The 23,577-nt window shown below is 44.9% G+C and overlaps 2 protein-coding genes and 1 pseudogene across 6 annotated transcripts in view; all 3 read left to right on the top strand.

Annotated features, from left to right (window-relative positions):
• The window catches only part of Rnf130 (ring finger protein 130), a 143,198-nt gene extending 130,112 nt beyond the window's left edge, over positions 1-13,086 (top strand). Inside the window, exon 8 of the mRNA XM_045152154.1 lies at positions 7,272-13,086. Coding sequence (XP_045008089.1) covers positions 7,272-7,381 — 110 coding nt within the window. The 3' untranslated portion in view covers positions 7,382-13,086. The remainder of the gene's footprint in view (positions 1-7,271) is intronic.
• Positions 11,808-14,895, top strand: LOC101594986 (annotated as a pseudogene).
• A 4,607-nt stretch (positions 14,896-19,502) lies between these two features.
• Tbc1d9b (TBC1 domain family member 9B) overlaps positions 19,503-23,577 on the top strand; it is a 54,559-nt gene continuing 50,484 nt past the window's right edge. For all 5 annotated transcript variants that reach the window (XM_045151727.1, XM_045151728.1, XM_045151725.1 and 2 more), the window contains exon 1: positions 19,503-19,654. In XM_045151727.1, the coding sequence (XP_045007662.1) occupies positions 19,537-19,654 (118 nt within the window). In that variant the 5' untranslated portion in view covers positions 19,503-19,536. The remainder of the gene's footprint in view (positions 19,655-23,577) is intronic.

Here is a 23,577-nt window from a genome sequence, read left to right as displayed (position 1 = left end):
GCCACCCTGAGACTCCATAGTGGATTCCAGGTCAGTCTGGGCCAGAGTGAGACCCTACCTTGAAAAACCAAAAAAATAAAATAATAATAATAAAGAAGAAGAAGGGCTGGAGAAATGGCTCAGTCATTAAGGTGCTTGTCTGCAAACCCTAAGAACCCAGGTTCAATTCCCCAGTACCCACATAAAGCCAGATGCACAGTGGTGCATGCATCTGGAGATCATTTGCAGTGGCTAGAGGCCTTGGTGTGCCCATTCTCTCTGATTGCAAATAATTTTTTTTAATTTTAAGAAAATAAAAGAAGCTATAGAAATAATGATAATTTTTAATGATTATCAGCTTGACAGGCCGTAGAATCACCTGTGAAGGATTATCTCAATTAGGTCAGCCTCTGCACATCTGAGGGATTGTCTAGGTTAGCCTCTATGCATTTCCGAGGGATTGTCCAGATTAGGTCAGTCTCTGCACATCTGAGGAATTGTCTAAATTAGGTCAGCCTCTGCGCATTGATTAGGTGTGCCTCTGCTGCATCTGAGATATTGTCTAGATCAAGCCAGCCTCTGCACACCTGAGATATTGTCTAGATGAGGTCAGCCTCTGCACATCTGAGATACTGTCTAGATTAAGTCAGTCTCTGCACATCTGAGATGTTGTCTAGAATAGGTTAGCCTCTGTACATCTGAGGGATTGTGTAGAATTAGGTTAATCTCTGCACATCTCTGAGATTGTCTAGATTAGGTCAGTCTCTGCACATTTTAGTGATTGCCTAGATTAGGTTAGTCTCGGTCCACAACTGAGGGATTATGTATTTTTGTACCAAGAATGAGATCATTGTTGTGACAACCTGACCAGCCTTTTAGAATTGGTTTTTGGAAGGAATAACAAACCCTTGAATACTACATTAGAGACCCCAGTATATTGGAGCTGCCAAAACCATTGGATGCCTTGTAAGGAAAACTGCAGGTTCTAAGAAGAACTGTCTGTAGAGGTCGAGAGTGTAGAGGTGGAGCTACCTAATACATTGGAAGCATTTGGATCTTTGGGCAAGAAAAGCCCTTACTTACTATAAAGCTACAGAGTTTAGTGGTTATTTTGGTGGGATTTTGAAAGATAAGAATTCTGAGATACACACAGACAGTAAGTAAAAACCTGGCTCATGAGGTTTTAGAAGAAAGTAAGGACTCTATCAGAAACTGAAGTAGAGACAGTTCATGTTATATTATTTCAGAGGAACTGGTTATAGTATGTCCCTGTCCTGAGAAGGTGAATGTGATGGTTTGAATAAAATGCCCCCAATAGTTTTGTGGCTATGGGATGTTTAGTCTTCAGTTGGTGACATTTGGGGAAGTTGTTGGACTTTGGAAGGTGGAGCCTTGCTAGAGGAGGTGTATTGCTATGGGTGGGCTTTGGGGTATTACAGTCCACCTCCCATTTGCCAATGCTAGCTCACTTTCTCCCCTTCGTCCCTGCTGCTGTGTAGAGATGTGACACCCAGCTTCCTACTCAGGCCTGTGCATGCTTTCCCCACCATGATGAAACTTCTCCCTCAAAACTGTAAGCTGAGCGCTGGAGAGATGGCTCTGCAATTAAAGGTGCTCACTTGCAAAGCCTGACATACCAGGTTCAATTCCCCAGTGCCCACATAGGCCAGATGCATTGAGATCCCAGGATATTAGAGATGCTATAACCAGGCTGGAGGCATGGCTTAGCGGTTAAGGCATTTGCCTGCAAAGCCAAAGGACCCTGGTTTGATTCCCCTGGACCCACATACGCCAGATGCACAGGGGGGTGCATGCATCTGGAGTTCATTTGCAATGGCTGGAGGCCCTGGTGTGCCCATTCCTATTCTCTCTCTCTCTCTCTCTCTCTCTCTCTCTCTCTCGCTCTCGCATACATTAAAAAAAAAACTTTACAATGATTGAGATGGGGAGGTAATATGATGGAGAATGGAATTTCAAAGGGGAAAGTGGGGGGGGGATTACCATGGGATTTTTTTTATAATCATGGAAAATGTTAATAAAAGTTTAAAAAAAAATTTTTAAATAAAAAATAAAAAAAAGACAGAGCAGGGCTGGAGAGATGGCTTAGCGGTTAAGTGCTTGCCTATGAAGCCTAAGGACCCCAGTTAGAGGCCCGATTCCCCAGGACCCATGTTAGCCAGATGCACAAGGGGGTGCATGCATCTGGAATTAATCTGCAGTGGCTGGAGGCCCTGGCGCGCCCATTCTCTCTCTCTCTCTGCCTCTTTCTCTGTCTGTTACTCTCAAATAAATAAATAAAAATAAACCAAAAAAATTTTTTAAAAAAAGACAGAGCAGAGCAACATGAGGTTCATCATCATTCTCCAAAGCCTGTATTATAGCAGCAGTGTTTTTCTTTCCTTTAACAACTATTTACTGAGCACTGCGATGTGGCAGGACAAGTATTAAGAGGCACGGCAGCATAGCTATCATGGTTCTTTTGCTCAGGAAATTTAGTTTACCTGCACCAATGTAACGACAACCAATTACCCTGATGCATAATTAAAAATGAGATGTGCTGGGAAAAAAAACAAAAAAATAAAATAAAATAAAAAGAAAGATGCGGGCTGGAGAGATGGCTTAACGGTTAAGCACTTGCCTGTGAAGCCTAAGGACCCTGGTTCGAGGCTCGGTTCCCCAGGTCCCACGTTAGCCAGATGCACAAGGGGGCGCACGCGTCTGGAGTTCGTTTGCAGGGGCTGGAGCCCCCGGCACGCCCATTCTCTCTCTTTCTCTCTGCCTTTCTCTCTGTGTCTGTCTCTCTCAAATAGATAAATAAAAAAATTTAAAAAAAAAAAAAGAAAGATACCAGAACCATGGAATGTCCACTGAGTGAAGCTGCCCCAAGAGAGACAGAGCTGAAGGGGTGGAGCCACCTAAACCCTTTGGAGTTCAGATATCGTAGCAGGAGACTAAAATGCAGATATGTAACTATATGATATAGAATCTGCCCATCTGGGTTTCAGTCTTGCTTTGGTCTATTTATGCCTTGATATGTGTCCATTTTTCCCTTTGGGATTGGAAATATTGACTTGGTTTCAATACATGGTAGAAATATGTAATTAATTTTTATTTTGGTTTTTCCAAGGTAGAGAGTCTCACTCTAGCCCAGGCTGACCTGGAACTCATTCTGTACTCTCAGGCTGGCTTCAAATTCACAGCTGGGCCTGGTGGCACACGCCTTTAATCCCAGCACTCCGGGAGGCAAAGGTAGGAGGATTGCCCTGAGTTCAAGGCCAGCCTGAGACTACATAGTGAATTCCAGGTCAGCCTGGGCCAGAGCAAGACCCTACCTTGAAAAAAAAAAATAGTATGAAAGAATTATTTTTCTTTTTTTAATATTCTGTTCTACCTTTTAAATATTTTATTTTTATTATTTGTTTGTTTGTTTGACAGAGAAAGAGGGGGAGAGAGAAAGAATGGGCACACCAGGGCCTCCCGCCACTGCAAACGAAGTCCAGATGCATGCTTCCCCTCGTGCATCTGGCTAATGTAGGTCCTGGGAAATCGAACCTGGGTCCTTTGGCTTTGCAGGCAAATACCTTAACCACTAAGCCATCCCTCCAGCCCAAGAATTATTTTTTCACTGCTTCATACACAAGGAAAAATAGGAAAATGTTCCCAGATGGAAAAGTGGAGATGAAAGGAAAATAGAGAGCAATAGAAAAAGTAAATTTGTGTATAAATCTAAATGAGAATTGATATATTTGTAAAACAAATAATGTTTTGTGGCAATCACTTGGCCTCAACTGTAATAAGAGATGGTAGAAGATGAATCAAATAAAAGTGTTCTAAGATACTTGCATTGTCCCAAAATAAGTAAAAATGCTAATTTACAGTAGACTAATAAATCAAGGAGCCAAGCATAGTAGCACATCCTAGCACTCAAGAGGCTAAGGTTGAAGGAGGATCGCTGTGAATTCAAGGCCAGCCCATTGATGCAGTGAGTTCAAGATCAGCCTGGACTAGAGTGAAACCATACTCAAAAAGATAAAAAAATCAAAATTGATACAAAAAGAAATAGGAAATTAAATTCCTTGGGTATAAACAATTGAGCTCATAAGTTAAAACTTTCTCAAATAAAAATTTCATAGGCCTAGATGGTTTCACTGGAGAATTCTAATAGTTGAGTAAAAACTTGCACCAGTCTTAGATAAATTTGTCAAATTCTAAAATCTATATTGAAATAAAGACAACCAAGAATAACAAGGTAATCTAGAGGAATGATGAAACAGGGGTTACAGACCTGAAATAGGGGGCTTTTGTTGAGCCATGGTAATTGAGATAGGGAAGTATGGATTCAAGAGTGCACAGAATATAGTTTTCAAACACCCACATGTTACTGGATGCTGTGTGCACTGGGATAGGAGGTTCCTTGCAGGATGGTTCTGGGTTTGTCAAACATCTACATGGTGGCGGGGGGAGGGGAATGAATTGTAATTCCTACTTCACATTATACTAAAAAAAAATTAACTTGAATAAAATTAAAATGGAATATCTTCAAAAAGTTCACTTTTTGGCAAAGACACAGACATCTTCCTTAATCGTGACTCAGAAAAGCACCAGTCATGGTAGCACACACCTTTAATCCCAGCACTCGAGAGGCAAAGGTATGAGGATCACCATGTGTTCGAGGTCATCCTGGGCTAGAACAAGACCCTATATTAGAGGAAAACAAAGAAAGGAAAGCACCAACCATAAGGTATAAAATAAATTGAGACATTTTCTTTATCAGAGATTATGAAGGACACACTCAGATTGCAGTAGAAAGACTGCCAGATCTGATAACAAATCTCTATAGTCTTGGTACTTGGGGCAGAGGCAGGAAGTCATGATCCAAAGCCAACTTGGGCCACATAAGGAAACCCAGTCTCAGAGGCAGAGGTAGGAAGATCACTTTGAGTTCGAGGCCACCCTGAGAATACAGAGTGAATTCCAGGTCAGCCTGGGCTATAGAGAGACCCTACCTTGAGGGGAAAAAAAAAAAAAAAAAAAAAAGCGGGTGGGGGGAGGTAAGGGAGGAGGAAGAGAAATCAAAAGGAGATTAGCATTATCATAATTGGATAGATAAATAGATAGACAAGACAAACAGAGGCTGGAGAGCCCAGCTCAGTAGTTAAGAGTAGTTCCTATGAGGGCCTGGTGAGGCCTGCAAGACTGCTGGAGTTCCATCCCCAGGACCCACACAAACCACAGGCATGGCCACATACATGTGTAGTCTTGTAGGAAAGCAGAGACCTAAGAATCACTACAACTTGGGAACAAACAGCAAGCTCTGGGGACCAGTAAAAGGCTATGGCTTAAATAAAAATGAATGGAAATCAGGCATGGTAATGCATGCCTTTAATTTCAGCACTAAAATAGAAGAATCTCTGAGTTCAAGGCCAGCATAGGCTAGAGTGTCACTTTGCCTCAAAAAATAAAAAATAGCAAAATAAAATAAAAAGTAAATAAATAAAATAAATTGAATGGAAGAACAATGGAGCAGGACATTGGACTTTCTGTTCCAGCTGCCAAAGGCAAATATACCCATAGTAGGCAAGAGCATGGGATGCCACAAGGGCACATTCACATACACACACACATACACGCAGATAAGTAAAAATTAAATATCAGATAAACATTATGTAGCAATGAAAATGAAAAATCTCACTGCTTTCAAAAATAAATATGAATGTCACAATATACTACTTTCTCAAAGTATATAGACAAGAGTCTATATCATGTTTCCAGTTATGTGAAATTAAAAATGGACAATGTCTGTGTGTGATTTCCCCTGGGGAGGACAGAGAGCATAGCAATTGGGCGTCACTTAAGGTACTTATGAGGTACTGATGGTATTCTGTTTCTTCACCGAATTATGATTTCATGGGCATTTCTCTTTATGGAAATTCATATGATTTGAGCTCATATCTGTATAGGGTCACACCTTAGTTAAGAGTTTACTTAATATTATGTAGCCAATAACCACAGCAACAAAATCAGGAAATAGGGTATGTTTCTAGGCGTCAAAAATATGTGTTATGCTTCCTTTGCAAAGCCAGCTTCATACTTTTCTCTGAAATTTGGCTACTTGTGTGTTCCTCCTGGTGTTACCTTTTGTTGTTTGGGGATTTTGTTTATTTGTTTGTTTGTTTGTTTGTTTTTCCAGTGTAGGGTCTCACTCTAGCCCAGACTGACCTGAAACTTACTCTGTAGTCCTAGGCTGGCCTTGAACTCACCCTGCCTCAAAAACAAAAACAAAAACAAAAACAAAAACAAAAACAAAAAAAAACATGATCCAGGCCTAGTGGCTTCAAACCTATAATCCCAGCTACTGAAGAGGCTGAAACAGGAAGATTCCAAGTTCAAAATGTCTGCGAAGTTGATGAAGAGTTCACTCACACCCCTGGGGCCAGCCTAGAAGAGGTATCCAAAGTGGGGGACAGAAAAAAATTCTGAGTTGAGGAGATTGCTCAGTGGTTAAAGGCACTTGCTTGCAAAACTTCCTGGCCTAGGTCTAATTCTCTAGTACCCACATAAAGCCAGATGCACAAACTCAATGGCAAGAAGCCCTGGTATGACCGTTCTCTCTCTCTCCCTCTCTCAAATAAATAATAAATTTAAAAAGAAAGAAACTCTTCATAGGGTTGCGTCCTGATGAATAAGTCTTCAGATCTGTCAGTAGAATCTTTTAAAAAATATTTTACTTATTTTATTTCAGAGAGAGAGAGAGAATGGGAGCACCAGGACCTCCTGCCACTGCAAATGAACTCCAGACACATGTGCCACTTTGGGCATCTGATTTTACATGGATACTTATAGAATCAAACCTGGGCTGTCAGGCTTTGCAATCAAGTACCTTTAACCGCTGGGCCATCTCTCTCAAGAGTACTAGGCAGCCCTTTGTCTTGAAGAGCTATAGTGGTAAAACCATTAGTGCCTCAAACAGAACACATATGTGTAACATGTGCTTATAGGATGAGGGTACAGCTCAGTAGTAGAGGGCTTGTCTAGCATGCTTAAGGCCCTGGGTTCCATTCCCAGCACTGAAAAAGGACAAATTACAACAAACTACTCATACTGAGGATGCTTGCATTATTTTCCTTTATGTGGTGATAAGAACTGTAATGACAGGCCCTTGAGGAGATGTGGCATTGCCAAGATGATCCACATTCTTTGCTCCAAGGCCTGTGGGAAAGATAGGCTGACAGCTGACACTAAGGCTTTCTCTCTTTCTCTCTCTCTCTCTTTTTCTCTCATCTCTTTTCCAGGTGGTCACTTCTTTCATCGAACCTCCTTGTCGCCTCATAGTTTGGCGTATGAAAGTGAATTCTCCACAATCGAACCTTCTTTGGACATGTATGATGAGAACAAAACCTGATTTTTTGAATATGGGTTGTTGGGGGTCACTTCTTTTGTGATTTGGTTTACAATGACCTTTCGTATTCTGTATTTTGTCAGCGTCCATCTTGGAATAATGACAGCACTTCCAAGCACAGGTTGGGGTTCAGGGTTGACATACAGACTTCCTCCAAGGCAAGGCTTTAAGGACAGTGTTATTGCCCAGGGGAGCCTCATGCTATAGAGTATCCACCCAAGCTGGCCACTGAACATAGGCACCTGATAAGCCTATTTCCAGAAAAGAAAAAAAAAAGATGGGGGCTAAGGGTTAATGATGCATTGAAAATATGTCCGTGTCCCTGAGTAGTCACAAGTAATTTTGTGTCAGGGTGACATTGGGTTTTTAAAAATACTTTATGTGATTCTCACAAATGCATACTAAAGCCCACAGGTGACGCTACCAACTGGTGCAGAGCACAAGTGGCAGCTCTTTGGCTTGCTTAATTTTGTCCGTTTTTTCCTACTGTACATCTTGGTAAAGGGCCTCTTTCTATAGGAAGTAGAAAGCCCTGCCTGTTGTACCTTCTCTGAAACTAGTTCCCTCCAGAGCTCTACCTAGGGCCAGAGTCTGTGCATGATATGGGCAGCCATCTGCTTTGTCATTTCCCAGCATCCATGTTGAGCGTGACATAAGGTGGCAACTATTTATGTAGCTGTTAAATACCAATATCTGCCCTGTCTACGCAGCCTGTGGTGTGTATATGGAGAGGTGGTACCCAGGAGCCTTGCCTAGCCATGCCTCCGGGCACACTGACCCATGGGGTCACAGTTAGTGGTTGTCAACACCAGAATGGTTTCAAATGTTTTATTGTAAAGATGAAAATAACATTCTGCTGCTAAATTCTCTGTGGAGACTCTCTTCCGCCTTCATTGTGCACTCAGGCTCCTCCCAGTAGCCTCCATGCCAGCACGAAGATGCACCAGAACACTGGCCATCAGGCTTACAGAAAAGGACACCATGTCTTCCCCCACACACCCAGGATGGCATCAAGTTAACATGGTGAGAAAAGTGTGACCTACGAGCTATCCCCACACCACAGCAAGAGGAGCAACCGAGACAAATCACAGCCTTTCTACAAGCAGTCATGCCATAGATCAGTGTGCCTCTCTCTCGGGCCTGAGCTGGTTAAGTCTGGGGACACCGCAGGCTCAGGTTTCGCAAATGCAGCCTCAGTGCCCACACGCCTGGCTGTACCAGCTGACCAGGCAAGCGTGGGGATCCCCTGCCCAGTTACTTTTGTTGGCTCTGAAAAACATCAGGTTAAAATGGACAAGAACCGTCTTCTCCTCTGTTAACAGCATCTTTTCTTGTAATGTGTCACTAAGATGCTGCAGAGAATCTGGGCGGTGATAGGCTATAGGATGGTAGTGAGTGAGCAGGAGCATTTGTTTTTGTTTTCGTAATAGGAGGCTGGAACAGGGCAGATCTTTCAAGTCTTAACCACCTTTGCTTTTTATTGCTTACCAAGGGCTTTTGTTTCTTTCTTTTTATAGTCTTTGTACTATAAAAATATTTTTGATAAACAGTTTCAATACAACATTGTTCTGAACGACAGGTTCTCGTCAAGAGAACATGTGTCAGTCAGGAGGTCAGCCCTCAGCTCCCTGGGACTTTAAAGGCCCCTGAAACGTGTTTAGCTTGGCTCACCAGGCAGATATGATAGCTCTGTTCTAGTTAATGTCATGCTGTCCATAGTCCACCGTTGCTTTCCCCAAACCAAAACTGAGATCAACATAACATTTTCTTCTGATTCCTACAGTCCTTCACAGGCACACACATTTAACTCTACTCTAGAAAGCGTCTACTAAGGGAATGAAATAGTTTGAGAAATTTTTTTTTTTTTTGAGTCTTCTAAAATTTACCAATACAGTTTGAATTTCTGGGAAATCTGGGGCACATGTTTACTGAAGGAACAGCCAAGGAAGAACTTCTTATGAGGGAATTTACTCAGAATAGTGCTTCAGATCCCAGTGTGACCCCCTTTCCCTGAAAATCAGGGCCACTTTCCAACTCAGCTACAGAATGTCCTATCTTCCTCAGGAGAGACACTAACTTCTTCATGGAGGTTGCATGCTTCAGGAGTGAGAGGATACCATTTTTATCACACCAGAAACTGCTATGGGAACTCCCTGCAGAGCCACCTGGCAGACCTAAGTGAAGAACCATTTCTGGCATGCAAAGGGTGCCCATGGAGCACGGTCTATAGCAATTGACTCTATCAGCTGGGGAATGGGCTGCAACAGTTAAATTGTCAAGGCTCAAGCTTAGGCAGCCTTTACCTCCCCGAGGGAGAAACTGCTCTCAACCTGTTACTTCAAGAAGGGAGAACTGACTGGCCTGGACATCCAGGTATAAGGTCCCTGGTAGTGGTGAGTATGTCTGTCCAGGGTAATGACCTTTGCTGCCCTCTCGGAAAGACCATGTTCCTGGCTCCCCAGAAAATGGCAATAGCATCAGCTGCCAAAAGGTGTGGTTGAAAAGGCATTAAAGAAAAGAGTGGCTTTGTTGTGCAGTAGATAGCTCACTGGACTTCTAGTGACAAACAAAAGATTTCAGAATTTTACTAATGGACATATCTGGTGGGCTTTATAAGTCCTCCTACTTTAATCACCCCTAACCTCCAATGCTGTCCTTGTCTATATGCTAAATGACAACTGGTTTTAACTGAAGAAAACTCTGCATAATCTTTGGTGTTAGCCTCTGCTGTCTGGATAGTTACTATGTGACAGGAAATCAAGGTGATGCTCATGACTGCTCATAACTGTCAAGAAACTAAAATGGCCAAGTGTGGTGGCACATGTCTTTAATCCCAGCACTTGGGAGGCGCAGATAGGAGGATCAGTGTGAGTTTAAGGCCAGCCTGAGGCTACAAAGTGAATTCCAGGTCAGCCTGGGCTAGTGTGAGACCCTACCTCCAAAAATCAAAAAAGGAAGGAAGAAAGGAAGAAAGGAGGAAGGAAAGAGAGAAAGAAAGGAGGAAAGAAAGAAAAATGCCAAATTTAACACTGCAGCATTATTTAGAAGGACAAGTAGGACTGTAGAGTTAGTTTTATCTACAGACCTTTATTGAGTTCTCACTGTGTGCCAAGCTCAGATGTTTGAAATTTAGGTGAATCTTGGGGGGCTGGGGATATATCTCAGTGACAGAGTGTATTTTTAGCATGTAAGATCCCAGAGTTCAACCCTCAGGATAGAAAAGAAAAAAAAGTTTGTCTGTTCTAGAAAACTGGCACATTAGCAACCAAGCAAATGCAAGGAGTCTGTCTTAAGAAGGAGGGTTCCCAAGGCACAGGTGGAGGGGAGTGCATTGCAGCCTGCCAAGGCTTGAAAGAAGGGGTAGGGCTATGGAAGCCCCTCTGAGTCCCATGTTGTACTTCTGCTTCTGTGGAGGGAAGGCTGTGCGTGGGGATGGCCAGGCTCCAGTCTTCTTCTTGGAAAAATTCATTGAGCTACAGGATGTGTGGAGGCAGACAGGCCCTGCAGTGGAACTGGAATGCTGGGATCTGGATGGAGCCAAGGTGTGCCATTTGACAGATTCCAGACCAGCTGACTAAATGTAGGAAAGCAAGTAAGGTGGAAGTGGAAGCCAGGCCTCTCATCTTGGTTGACAGGGTAAGGATCAATGGGTCCCAGGGAGAACCCATATAACCCAGCCCTATGAAAGTGCTCTCCATGTGATAACAATCCCTGTGCAGCTCTAAATCGTCCCCTCCCACTGCCCCACAGTGAGGTATGTACCTGAGGCGCATATACTCAGCCTGGCTAGAAGTGGCCCTCAGTGGAGATGTTGGTGGCAGCCAGAGCAGGGCTGCAGTTGCCCAGAAACAGAAACCAGGCTAGCCACTATTGCCGAGGGGATATTGACCTGTAAGGCCGGGACTTTAGAGGCTACTAGTGGCAGCTAACTTGGAAAACTCATTAAGCATAATTTCCCTATTCAAAAGGGTAGACCTGCTGGCTCTTGTTCTCCAGTATTCAGAGCAGGAGCTTAATATGGTTAAACTCCATTTTTGCTGTCATTCTGAGGGAGTGTAGGGAGATAAGAATAAAGGATCATTATCACAGGGATGACTGTCCTGATATCCACAGCTTAAAATAAGTGCCTTCCTTCCAGATCTAGTGAGGGCAGTTGGAGTCTTGTCTTTTGTTTTGGCCTTGTGGGTACGTCATTCCAAAGCTTTGACACACCCCCTTATTAACACATCTGGAAAAGGGTGAGCTCATAATAATTTTGGATATAGCTAAGATCCCTGTCAAAGGACTGGGAATATGCCTTGTGACATCAGAGAAAGGCCAGGAAGGAGTCATATAGCCGCCTGCAACTGCAGGAGGGAACTTTGCTTGCCTGGCTTTCTCACAGGCATTAAGGGTAAAGCAAAGCAAGCCCTGAGCCTATGCTGACACCATGTCCCTGGCCGGCTGGCGTCTTATCTTCTGTAGCACCGCATTTCCAGGCCACACCAGCCTCCTGGAGCTTGGGGGAGGTGGTCCAAGGTTAGGGAACAGGAGGCCACTTGTAAAACGTGGAGTGCTGGCAGAGTTGGGAGGTTTCCCTCTTCCTTGTAGAAATCTTAATGATCTCAGCAAACTTCCCTTTGATGAAGACATGTCAGCAGGCCTGAAATAAAAGTAGCCACCTAAGTTTTCCATAAATGTGACCTACTAGCATGCAGTGCCTGTGCAGCAGAAGGGAACCATCTGTTCCGGAAAGAATGATACTTCTGCATCCAAAACATGGTTCTGGACCCTGTAGGCCACCCAGCCCATCACCCAGCTTTTCCTCCTTGGAGCTCATCCTAGGTTCAAGCCATTTCTTCTGTTTCCTTCACTCTGACCTGGGAAAGAATAAAGACACTTTCTGAGAAAAGCACAGAAACACCTTTGAACTTTATGCAACTTGCATATTGAACTTTCAAGAGGATTCATTGCTGCTGGAGGAGTTCAGGCCTCTGCTCTGGACACTCTTATGTTCCTCCTATTAACTCTTCCATATGCACACACACAGAAGACAGGGACTTGAGGTGGTATACACTCCACTTTGCAGCCTAAAAGGATGGTTTTTCTTAGAAGTGGCAATCCCTGGGAAGCACTGGTGGAAGCCCAGAGCTGACGATGTGGAAGAAGTCCAGAGTTGGGAGTTGTCATCAGCACTTTTCTCTGTGCTGCGTGACTCTCAATCCCCTCAGCTTCCAGGGTCCCCAGAGCATCCAACACTGAGCTAACATGGCTCATTTCTTACTAGTCCCCTCAAGTCCACATGCTGACTGAATGCATGCATGGAGAAGAGACATGCTGGCCACCTGTAAGGTTGCCTTGGCTTTCACCAGATACTCCTGTTGATAACCATTGCCAATTTCTACCCAACTCTTTTCACAAGCAGTCAATAGTTCAGAGTTGCCCATGGTTGTTCTGAGCAACTTTTACAAACTTAACATAACAGAATTCTAACTTGCTTTTGGAATTTCCTTCACTCATAATTAAGCTCAAGTGTATTTAGGATATTAAAGGGCTTTTCTAATAACGGGAAGATATTTAACAAAAATAGTTATTCTTAAAAAGGTGGGAAGGCCATGATGGAACTTCCCAACTATCTGTAAGCTTCAAATAAATTCCCTTCCTCCTATTTAAAAAAAAAAAAAAAAGGTGGGAAGGTGCCCGCCCCGCCCCGCGAGGAGGCCCACCCTCTGCCCTGCGCTGCGCCGCGCCTCCCCCCGCTCCCCGCCCCTCGTCACCGCAGCCCCCGCGCTCGGAGCCCGGCGGTGTCGGCGGCCAGGTGCGGGCCCGGCGGCGCCAGGCCGCGTAGGTGCGGTGCTGCCGGGGGTGCTGCTGCGCGGAACCCGCCACATTCCGCCGAAGGAAATGCCGGCCGTGCAGCTGGACACGCAGCACATGGGAACAGACGTTGTCATTGTGAAAAATGGAAGAAGAATATGTGGAACCGGAGGTTGCTTAGCCAGTGCACCTTTACATCAAAACAGAAAGCTACTTTGAATTCAAAATCCAGTCCACAGGACTCTGGGGCATAGGTGTTGCAACTCAGAAGGTTAACCTGAACCAGATTCCTCTTGGCCGAGACATGCACAGCCTGGTAATGAGAAATGACCGAGCCCTGTACCACAACAATGAAGAGAAAAACAGGCTGCCAGCAAACAGCCTTCCTCAGGAGGGAGATGTGATGGGTATTACATACGACCATGTAGAATTAAATGTGTATTTGAATGGAAAAAACATGCATTGCCCAGCATCAGGTATACGTGGGACAGTGTATCCAGTTGTATATGCTGATGACAGTGCAATTTTGGATTGCCAGTTCAGTGAATTTTATCATACTCCTCCACCCAGATTTGAGAAAATACTATTTGAGCAGCAAATCTTCTGAATGTATTTGCTTTTAAAACTATACTTCTGCACTGTTACACAAGTGCTTACTACTTAATAAAGCTTTATCAGATCTATAGAAAAAGAAAAAAGAAGGTGGGAAGGTTAGGTAAACGACAACATCCCAAGCCATTTATTTTCCTTTAGGTAAGCAAACTGTACCTGCTGACTGCTCTGCGTGCCCAGTCAATAGGTATGCCCTGCTCCTATACCCCACACTTTTGAAATGACACATGCCACCTCCCTCACAGCCCTGCCTGGCTTGCTGGCACAATTGGATTAGACTCCCTTGGCAGGGGCTGGGGCCAAAATTTGGTGTCTTGAGCCAAAAATGGGGCACAAGATGGGCCCTGGATTGGCAGTAGCTCTGTCCAGGAAAACTGGAGCAGTATTCTTACAAAAACAGGAAAAGACTCCTAACTGGGAGATGCAAGGGGATGGAGGACAACATCACCTGATAGAAATATCTTCTTCCTGTGCAAGAAAAGGAATTGGTTTAGATCCTAGGCCCATGTGTCACAAGTGTTTTTGACCCTCAGTAGTTTTTATACTCATAAAAATACTGAAGTTACTCCTTTCATATTTGGGTTATTCAGAGAGCCCCCTCTTACTTTGGGGTCCTGCTAACTATGCATATAACATCTCAGCAGATGGCGCACAAAACTATTTTCTACCACAGCACAGGTGATTTGAGGTGGGGAAGCTTGGGATATACCTGAATGAGGCAAATGCCTTTAATCCCAGCACTTGGGAGGCAGAGGCAGGAGGATCACTGTGAGTTTCGAGGACAGCCTGGGACTAAAGTGTGTTCCAGGTCAGCCTAGGCTAGAGTGAGACCCTATCTCCAAAAAAAAAGCATTAGCTTATTTAGGGGCTCACTGTAGGGGGTTACTTGTCTAGAACACAAACACCTGAAGGTACAATGTGATCTCATGTCTTGACAGTCAGACTGAACCCTTGGAAATGCTCTGGGCAGCACAACTCCTAGGCCCATGTGGTTGACGTGAGTACAATTAAGTAGTGCAATTGTATGGTACATACTCCTATGCCAATGCTCACACCTGTATTGTGGAATTTGCTAATATAACCATTTCAATAAAAACCTATTGAAAAGCTGTTTGTGCCACGTGAAGTACTGTGGGTGGTTGCAGTGACAGAAGACTAAAACTGGTTAAAGCAAAGGGTATAGTGGATCCCACAACTAATGTGCCTGAGGGACACCTGTGTCAGCTATGTATGATAATGGTCCTCACAGGCTGACACTAGGACACATCTGCCAGCTTTGCATTCTCCCAGGAAACCCCAATCTCTGCTAACTCTGCTGATAATTTAGTCAGCAAAATTTCTAGTCTACTTCCTCAGGAGGTGGCCTGGATCAAAATGACATATCCTTTGCCAATTGGAGCTACATAGCCATAACCAAACCATGGACTGTGATCCTAAAGATAAGGCAAGCTTGGGTTTCACTTCTACAGCCCAGGTACATGTTCAGAGTCGCAGAGCGTTGAGGCATTGTTCCCCAACCACCGCCCCCCCCACCACACACACACCCAGCAAAACTCATGCGCTGAAAAAAACAGTGGATTGGGGGGAGAAAAAAAAAAAGCAAACACCCAATATGTGTAAGGAAACATTGGAATCATAGAGGCCAATTTGTTAGTCCTACCTTGGCCACACTAGTGTGATCTTGGTAAATCACTTCACCTGTCAGGGGGTTCAGTTTTATCATCTCTAAAATGGAAATCAGAAAACCTACCCAGTAGGGTTGATGTGGCAAAGGAAATTAGATTTAAAATAATGTAAGAAGTGAGCTTAATAGCTCATATCCAACAATAATCTAGTATCCAAAGTATATAAAAATCACAGCCCAACAATAAAAAGATAAATATCTCAGGCTGGAGAGATGACTCAGCAGTTATGGCACTTTGCCTGCAAACCCTAACAACTGAGGTTCAATTCCCCAATACCCACGTAAAGCCAGATGCACAAAGTAGCACATGCATCTGGAGTTTCTTTACAGTGGCAGGAGGCCCTGATGCACCCATTCTCTATCTCTCTCTCACATAAATAACAATACTTAAAAAGATAACTCAATTGAAAATAGACAAAAGATATGAATAGGAATTTCCTTAAAAATATACATGACTGAGCTGGAAAGATGGTTTAGTGGTTAAGGCACTAGCCTGCAAAGCCAAAACTCAGGTTCAATTCCCTGGTATCCATGTAAAGCCAGATGCACAATGTAGTACATACATTTGGAGTTTGTTTATACTGGCTAGAGGCCCTGGTGTGCCCATTTTGGCGTTTTGGAGGCAGGATCTCACTCTAGCCCTAATTGACCAGGGATTCACTCTATAGTCCAAGCTGGCCTTGAACTCATTGTAATCCTCTTACCTCAGCCTCTCTAGTGCTGAGACTAAAAGCATGCACTACCAGACTGGACTGAAAACTCATAAAATTAAGAAATAAGACAGGGCTGGAGAAATGCCTTAGCAGTTAGGCACTTGCTTGCAGAACCAAAGGACCCCGGTTCGATTCCCCAGGATCCATGTAGCATATGTATGGACTTCATTTGCAGTGGCTGGAAGCCCTGATGCAGCCATATTCTCCCCACCTCATAAAAATTTAAAAGAATACAAAGCAAAATAATTTCTTAAAATTATTTTGATTTATTTGAGTGTGGCAGAGAGAGAAAGAGGCAGATAGAGAATGGGCATGCCAGGGCCTCTAGCCACTGCAAACAAACTCCAGATGTATGTGCCACCTTGTGCATCTGGCTTACGTGGGTCCTGGGAAATCAAGCCTTGAACTGAAGTCCTTAGGCTTCACAGGCAAGCACTTAACCACTAAACCATCTCTCCAGCCCACAATATATTTAAAAAAAAAGAAAAAAGAAAGAAGACAACGCTTTCTCTCAGGGTTCATCTCAGGATGATAACAAGTACTTCCATATTCTCAAGTGTAGCTTATTCTAGAGATCACAGTGACATTAATTTATGTTTCAAAAATATTTATTATTAGCAATGTTAATATGCTAAAATGTATATATTAGTATGTATATACAAAATGGTGGGTTTAGGCTGGGTGTGGTGGTACATGCCTTTAATTCCAGCACTCAGGAGGCAGAGGCAGGAGTATTACAGTGAGTTTGAGGCTACCCTGAGACTACATAGTTAATTCCAGGTCAGCCTGGGCCAGAGTGAGACTCTACCTCCCAACCCCCACACACACAAAAAGGTGGGTTTAATTATCATATTTTCTCATATATATTTGGATCATATTCATTCCCTCCCCCATTACTCTCACTTATCCCTCCTCCCACTTTTCCTATTTCTCTTTCCAAATAGTCTTTCTGTTTTCATGGTTGTTTTTGTGTATGGGGGGGGGGGTGGTTGCTTGGGTTGTTTTTTTTTTTCAAGGTAGGGTTTCGTTCTAGCCCAGACTGAGCTGCTGGAACTTACTCTGGAATCAAGCCTGGGTCCTTTGGCTTTGCAGGCAAGCATCTTAACTGCTAAGCCATCTCTCCAGCTCCCCCCTTTCTGGTTTTTAATGTAGATTCTACATATGAGAGAAACCCTATCTTTGTCTTTTTGAGTCCGGCTTATTTGGCTTTACATGATAATCTCCAGTTTCATCCATAGTCCTGAAAAGGGCATAATTTTGTGCTTCTCTATAGATGAATAAAACTCAATGTATTTTTTCTTTAATCATCTGTTGATGCACACTCAGGCTGATTTCATAACTTGACTACTGTGAATATTTCCATAGGAAATATGTATGTTTTTCTTCCAGAGTCTTAAGGGAAGCCAGTCTGTGTCTCAAAAGTTGATTGAGTCACAAGCAATGTTTCAGAAGACTGGATCATTCTGGCTGTCAAACATGTTTACCTCTATCTGCCATGACCTTTGAATGCCAATAAAAGATATCTAATCCAGGGGGCTGAGAATGCACTTGGTGGGTAAGATGCTTGTCTGCATGCATAAAATCCTAGGTTCAGTATCCAACATCACATAAAACTGGAAGTGGTGGTCCATTCCTGTAACCCTAGCACTTGGGAGATAGATGCAGGAAGATCAAGAGTTCAAAGCTATTCTTAGCTACATAGTGAATTGAAGGACAGCCTGAGCTACATGAGAAGCTGTCAAAAAAAAAAAACAAAAAACAAACCTTGGGCAGGGCCTGGTGGTGCACTCCTTTAATCCCAGCACTTGGGAGGCAGAGGTAGGGGGATTGCCATGAGTTCAAGGCCACCCTGAGAGACTATATAGTGAATTCCAGGTCAGCCTGGGGTAGAGCAAGAACCTACCTCGAAAAACTAAAAAATAAAATAATATTTTTTCAAAACTCAAAACTAGGGCTGGAGAGAGATGGCTTAGCGGTTAAGGTACTTGCCTTAAGGACCCAGGTTTGACTCCCCAGAACCCATGTAAGCCAGATGCACAAGGTCACACATGAGCACAAGGTGGTGCATACATCTGGAGTTTGACTGTAGGGACTAGAGGCCCTGGCATGCCAATTCTCTCTCTCTCTCTCTTTCATAAAAAAAAGAGAAAAAATGGCACCATTTAAATTTTAAGAAACTCAAAAACTAGCTTAAGCCTCCTAAGATGATTTTATCCTCCTGACATATCCTGGTGGAGCTCAGTTATCACTGTGTCCAGTTGTCACCTCCCCCCACTAAAAAAGAATGTGGATTCAGGGCTGGAGAGATGGCTCACTGTTTAAGGCACTTGCCTTTGAAGCCTAAGGACCCAGGTTTGATTCCCCAGTACCCACGTAAGCCAGATGTACAAAGTGGTGGGTGCATCTGAAGTTTGTTTGCAGGGGCTGAAGGCCCTGGCATGAATATTCTATCTGCCTCTATCTGTCAATCTCTCTCAAATAAATAAATTAAATAAATAAAAATTTAAAACAAACTGTAGATACACACCTGTTGGTCCAGGCAGCCTAAATACTAGGCCCTAGCTTCCCCAGTTCCTCGCACACAGATCCCTCAGTAATTCATTTTACTTCCTGGACAGTGGTAGAGGGCTGGAATCTGAAGGTGGGTGTTTGGACTGAGTGGTTCTGCCCTTGAAGTCCAGCCCAGCGTGCTGTCCACCCAGAGTCTATGCGGAAACCTACACCTATCCCAAGGTCCAGCCTCAAGGCCACCCATGCCCAATGACCCCATCTATCAGATGAGGAGTGACTACACTTATGAGGACACGACCTGCCTCCAAGCTTCCTGGTTACTGTCACGCGTTCTTAACGATTCCAACCTTAGGCTCCAGTGTCAGAATTCTGAGACTTAACCATGAACCGCGACCCCTTTCCGAGACGCCCTCGGAATAGTAACATGCACTGGGATACACAACGTGCCACAAGAACATCCACAAATGCCACTTCTTTCATTTTCTCCCCAAACTCTGGACAGGCTCTCACAAGCCGCTGGGAGCCCTGCTCTCTGTGCTAGTCTCCTGGCTCTGCAGCCTGGACCGCTCTGGGACCGGGACCGCGAGGCCGCGCTCCGCGCCGGGCCGCTCCTCCGAGGCCAGGCTCCCCGAGGCGGGCGGGCCGGAGCGCGGGCGGGGCGGTGTCTCGCCAGGGCGCCCGGAGCCCGCCAGGGGGCGCCCCGCGCCGGCCCCTCGGCCCGCCCCGCCCCGCGCCGGCCCCTCGGCCCCGCCCCGCCCCGCCCCGCCCGCATGACTCGGGGCGCGGCGACGCGGCCGGCGCTTCCGCTGTGCGGGCCGCGGCCCGGAGCGAGCGGCCGCGCGATGTGGCTCGGGCCGGAGGAGGTGCTGGTGGCCAACGCGCTGTGGGTGACAGAGCGAGCCAATCCCTTCTTCGTGCTGCAGCGGCGCCGAGGCCACGGCAAGGGCGGCGGCCTCACGGGTGAGAGGGGCGCGGGCGGGAGGCTGCACGGGCGCGGCGGACACGCACGTCGGCGCGCGGGCGGCGGCGCCGGGCCGGGCCGGGGCGGCGGGGCCGGGCCTCCAGAACGCCGGCGCGGGTGGGCCGGCGACCCGGGCAGCCCCGCGAAGACGGCTGGGGAGCCTGGAGGGCTCGGCGCGGGAGGCCTCTCCTTCGTGAGTGGGATTCCGCGGAAGTCGGCCTCCGTTTCTCCCTGTGCCTCTGACGGGTCAAGTGACACGAGCACATACTTTGTATTGTCCCCTTCTTTGTTCCCAATTCACCGGAAGAGTTGCCCTGTTACGAGGCTGGCCCCGGTTCCCTTCCTCCCGCTTCCACTCACCCAGCTTTCCTGCTTCTTGATGCCAACAGAGGTGCTAACCCCGGGCTTTTTGACCTAGTTACCAGTATGGGGTACCCCCTTGAGCTGGGCAAGGTGCTGCTAGTGGGTCTGGAGACCACCACTCACACAAAAGGAGCTGGAGGCAGTGCCTCTGTCGTTGCGTGGGATTGTAGCGAGCCCTTTGGGATATTCCCACAGCAGCGGCTACCCAAAGCTCTTGGTGCTCCAAAGCCTGCTGGGAGGATTCAGAACAGAGCTGGGTAGTGCCCGGTGGCTGGCTCTGCGGGAGACCACTGTACATGGGCTCTTCTGGGTGCTGGTTATTGCCCAGTTTCTTATGAAATATCCTGATTTTCAGTGTTGCAGCTGACACAGTCCTACCAGATTCAGATAGAGGCTTTCCATAGGTGACCTCTGGTGCTAAGTTCTCCTAGACCACACTTGTAAAGGTGGAAGACACTGCCATTTCCAAGAACACTCGATGTTCTCTTCAGTGGGTCAGGTTCCTGGCAGAGGACCTAGAAGAACACAGGAGGCTGCTCTGAACCTCCCAGAAGAACCCAGGTGTTTAGTGGGAGCAGCAGCCTCCCTGGAGAGTACATGGGAGCTACCTGAAGCTCACTGAGAAAAGCACATTACTGGGTGAATATAGCCAGGTGTGGTAGCACACATCTTAATCCCAGCACTTGGGAGGCAGACTGAATTCAAAACTAGCCTGAGACTACATAGTGAATTCCACATCATCCTGGGCCAGAATGACACCCTACCTGGGGAGAGAGAGAGAAAAAAAAAAATGAATGTGATGAGATGGTCAACACATTAAAAAAGATTTCAGGTCCTCCAATTTGCTTATGCCAACAGTTCAGAAACTAAAAGGTTGCCAAGACCAAAAGGGAAACCTCAGTGTGAACAGTAAGAAGATATTTATTCCAAATGCTGTTAAAGCTAAAATGTGCCCTATTAAGTGCGATTTAGAATATCTCAGGAAAACAAATGAGAAATCATCAAACTCCTGATTGAGGAATATGTAAAGAGTACCTCCTTGTTCATTGTATTTATTAAAGACAGAAGAAGAATTAAAGTGAAAAACGAATGAGTTAGCAAAAAGTGTTACAATATAATAATAAAATCAATAAAAGTTGTTTCTGGAACCAAGAGGAAGATGCCAACAGCATATTTTCAAAAGTAGCACTTCACTGAAAACAAATTTCAAGTCACAACAATGGAGAGGGTTTTAGATTTAGAGTGACTCAGACAAACGATAGTAGAAGTATTTCCTGCTGATTTTTTGGGAAATAATGATATTAACAAAGAGCACTACCACAAAATGGGAACATGAGTCCCCAGGCCAAAGGGCACATGGGGAGGACCCCAACTCACAAATATTAACAAAATCATGCATATTTTTTTTAAAAAAAACTTAAGTAAAAGCCATGCATGGTGGTGCACACCTTTAAATCCCAGCACTTAGGAGGCTGAGGTAGGAGGATCACTGTGAGTTTGAGGCTAGCCTGAGACTACATAGTGAATTCCAGGTCAGCCTGGGCTAGAGTGAGACTCTACCTCAAAAAACCAACATAACTAAATAAATAGGAAGCTGGAGAGATGGTTCAGCAGTTAAAAGTACTTGCTTGCAAAGCCTAACATCCTGGGTTTGATTCCCCAGCACCCACATAGAGGCAGATATGTATCTGGAGTTCATTTGCACTGATGGGAGGCCCTGGCACACCCATACTCAATTCCTTTGTCTGCCTTTTTATCTGTCTGTCTCTGTCTCTCTCTCAAATAGGTAAATAAATATTTTTTTAAATGGAAGTTATGGCAGGCTTCTGTAATCCCAGTGCTGCGCCTACTGTGAGAAGGGAAGTGGATTCCATTAACAGAGCAGTGAAAAACAGAGACCCTGCCTCAAATAAGGTGGAGGATAATGAAGAAAGTTAGTTGCCCTCTGACTTCTACACAAGCCCCTTAACAGACATGTGCCCAAACAAATATACACATGAGAAAGAAAGCCAAGCATGGTGGCATACACCTTTAATACCAGTACTCGGAAGCTGAGGTAGGAGAATACTGTTCAAGGCCAGCCTGGGACTACAGTGTGAGTTCCAAGTCAGCCTGGACTGCAGCAAGACCATACCTAGAAAAAAAACAAAAAAGAAAAAGAAGGAACAAAAAAAAGGGGAGGCTGCACACACCAGTAACACAACACTGAAGTGGGCAGGGACAGGAAGAGGCTTTCTAGTCAACCAGACTGGCCTAAAAAATTAAACTCCTGAGCTCCAGGTTCAGCGAAAGACTCTATCTCAAGGAAATAAGACAGAAGTGCAATATTGCAGGATGCCTGATTGTCTTCTAGCCTCTGAACATGTGTGCACGGGGTATGTGCACCCACACACACACTTGTATACACCATACGTGAATAATACCACACACTACACACAAAATATTTTTTCAAAACACTCTTGCCGGAGACTGGAGAGATGGCTCACTTATAAAGCCTAATGACCCAAGTTCAATTCCCCATTGCTCACATAAACCAGATGTAAAAAGTAGCTCATACATTTGGAGTTAATTGGCTGTGGCAAGAGACCCTGTTGTGTCCATGCACTCTTCTTATAAATAAATTAATTAATTTAAAAAATTTATGCTGAAGAGATGGCTTAGCAGTTAAGGCACTTGGCTACAAAGCCAAAGGACCCAGATTCAACTCCTCAGGACCCATGTAAGCCAAATGCATAAGGTGCTGCACATGTCTGGAGTTTGTTTGCAGCTGCTGGAGGTCCTGGTGCACCCATTCATTCATATAACCTCTCGTAAATAAATAAAAACATTTTAAAAATATTTTGGGAAGGTGGAGAGATGGTTCCACGGCTAAAAGAGCTTGTTTGCAATGCCTGCAGGTCCATGTTTGATTCCCCAGTACCCACTTATAGCCAAATGCACAAAGTGGTACATGGGTTTGTCTGGAATTGGTTTGCAGAGGCATGAGGCCCTGGTGTACCCAATTTTTATCCCTGCTCCCCTTTCTCCTTCCTTCTGTCAAATAAATATTTAGAAAAGAAAACTAGGGCTTGAGAAATGGCTTAGCAGTTAAGGTGCTTGCCTGCAAAGCCACCCAACCCAGGTTCAATTCCTCAGGACCGACATAAGCCAGATACACAAGGTGGCACATGCATCTGGAGTTCATTGGCAGTGGCTGAAGGCCCTGGTGCACCCATTCTGTCCCTCTCCTCTCTCTGCCTCTTTCATTCCTCTCTCTCAAGGAAAATTAAAAAAAAAGAGAGAGAGAGAGAGAGAGAAGGGGCTGAAAAGATGGTTTAGCAGTTAAGGTGCTTGACTGTGAAGCATAAGGACCCAGGTTCAACTCCCCAGAACCCACATAAGCCAGGTGCACAGGTGGTATATTTGCACAAGGTGGCACTTGAGTCTGCAGTTTGTTTGCAGCAGCTAAGGCCCTGGAGCACCAATTTTCTCTCATGCTCTCTTGTCCTCTTGCTCTCTCATTAAAAAAAAAAAAAAAAAAATAGGGCTGGAGAGGTTGCTTAGTGGTTAAGGCACTTGC

Source organism: Jaculus jaculus, chromosome 6, assembly GCF_020740685.1.
Source record: "Jaculus jaculus isolate mJacJac1 chromosome 6, mJacJac1.mat.Y.cur, whole genome shotgun sequence".
NCBI lineage: Eukaryota > Metazoa > Chordata > Mammalia > Rodentia > Dipodidae > Jaculus > Jaculus jaculus.
The sequence above is the reverse complement of the archived record's forward strand: the minus strand, read 5'-3'. Positions and strand labels throughout refer to the sequence as shown.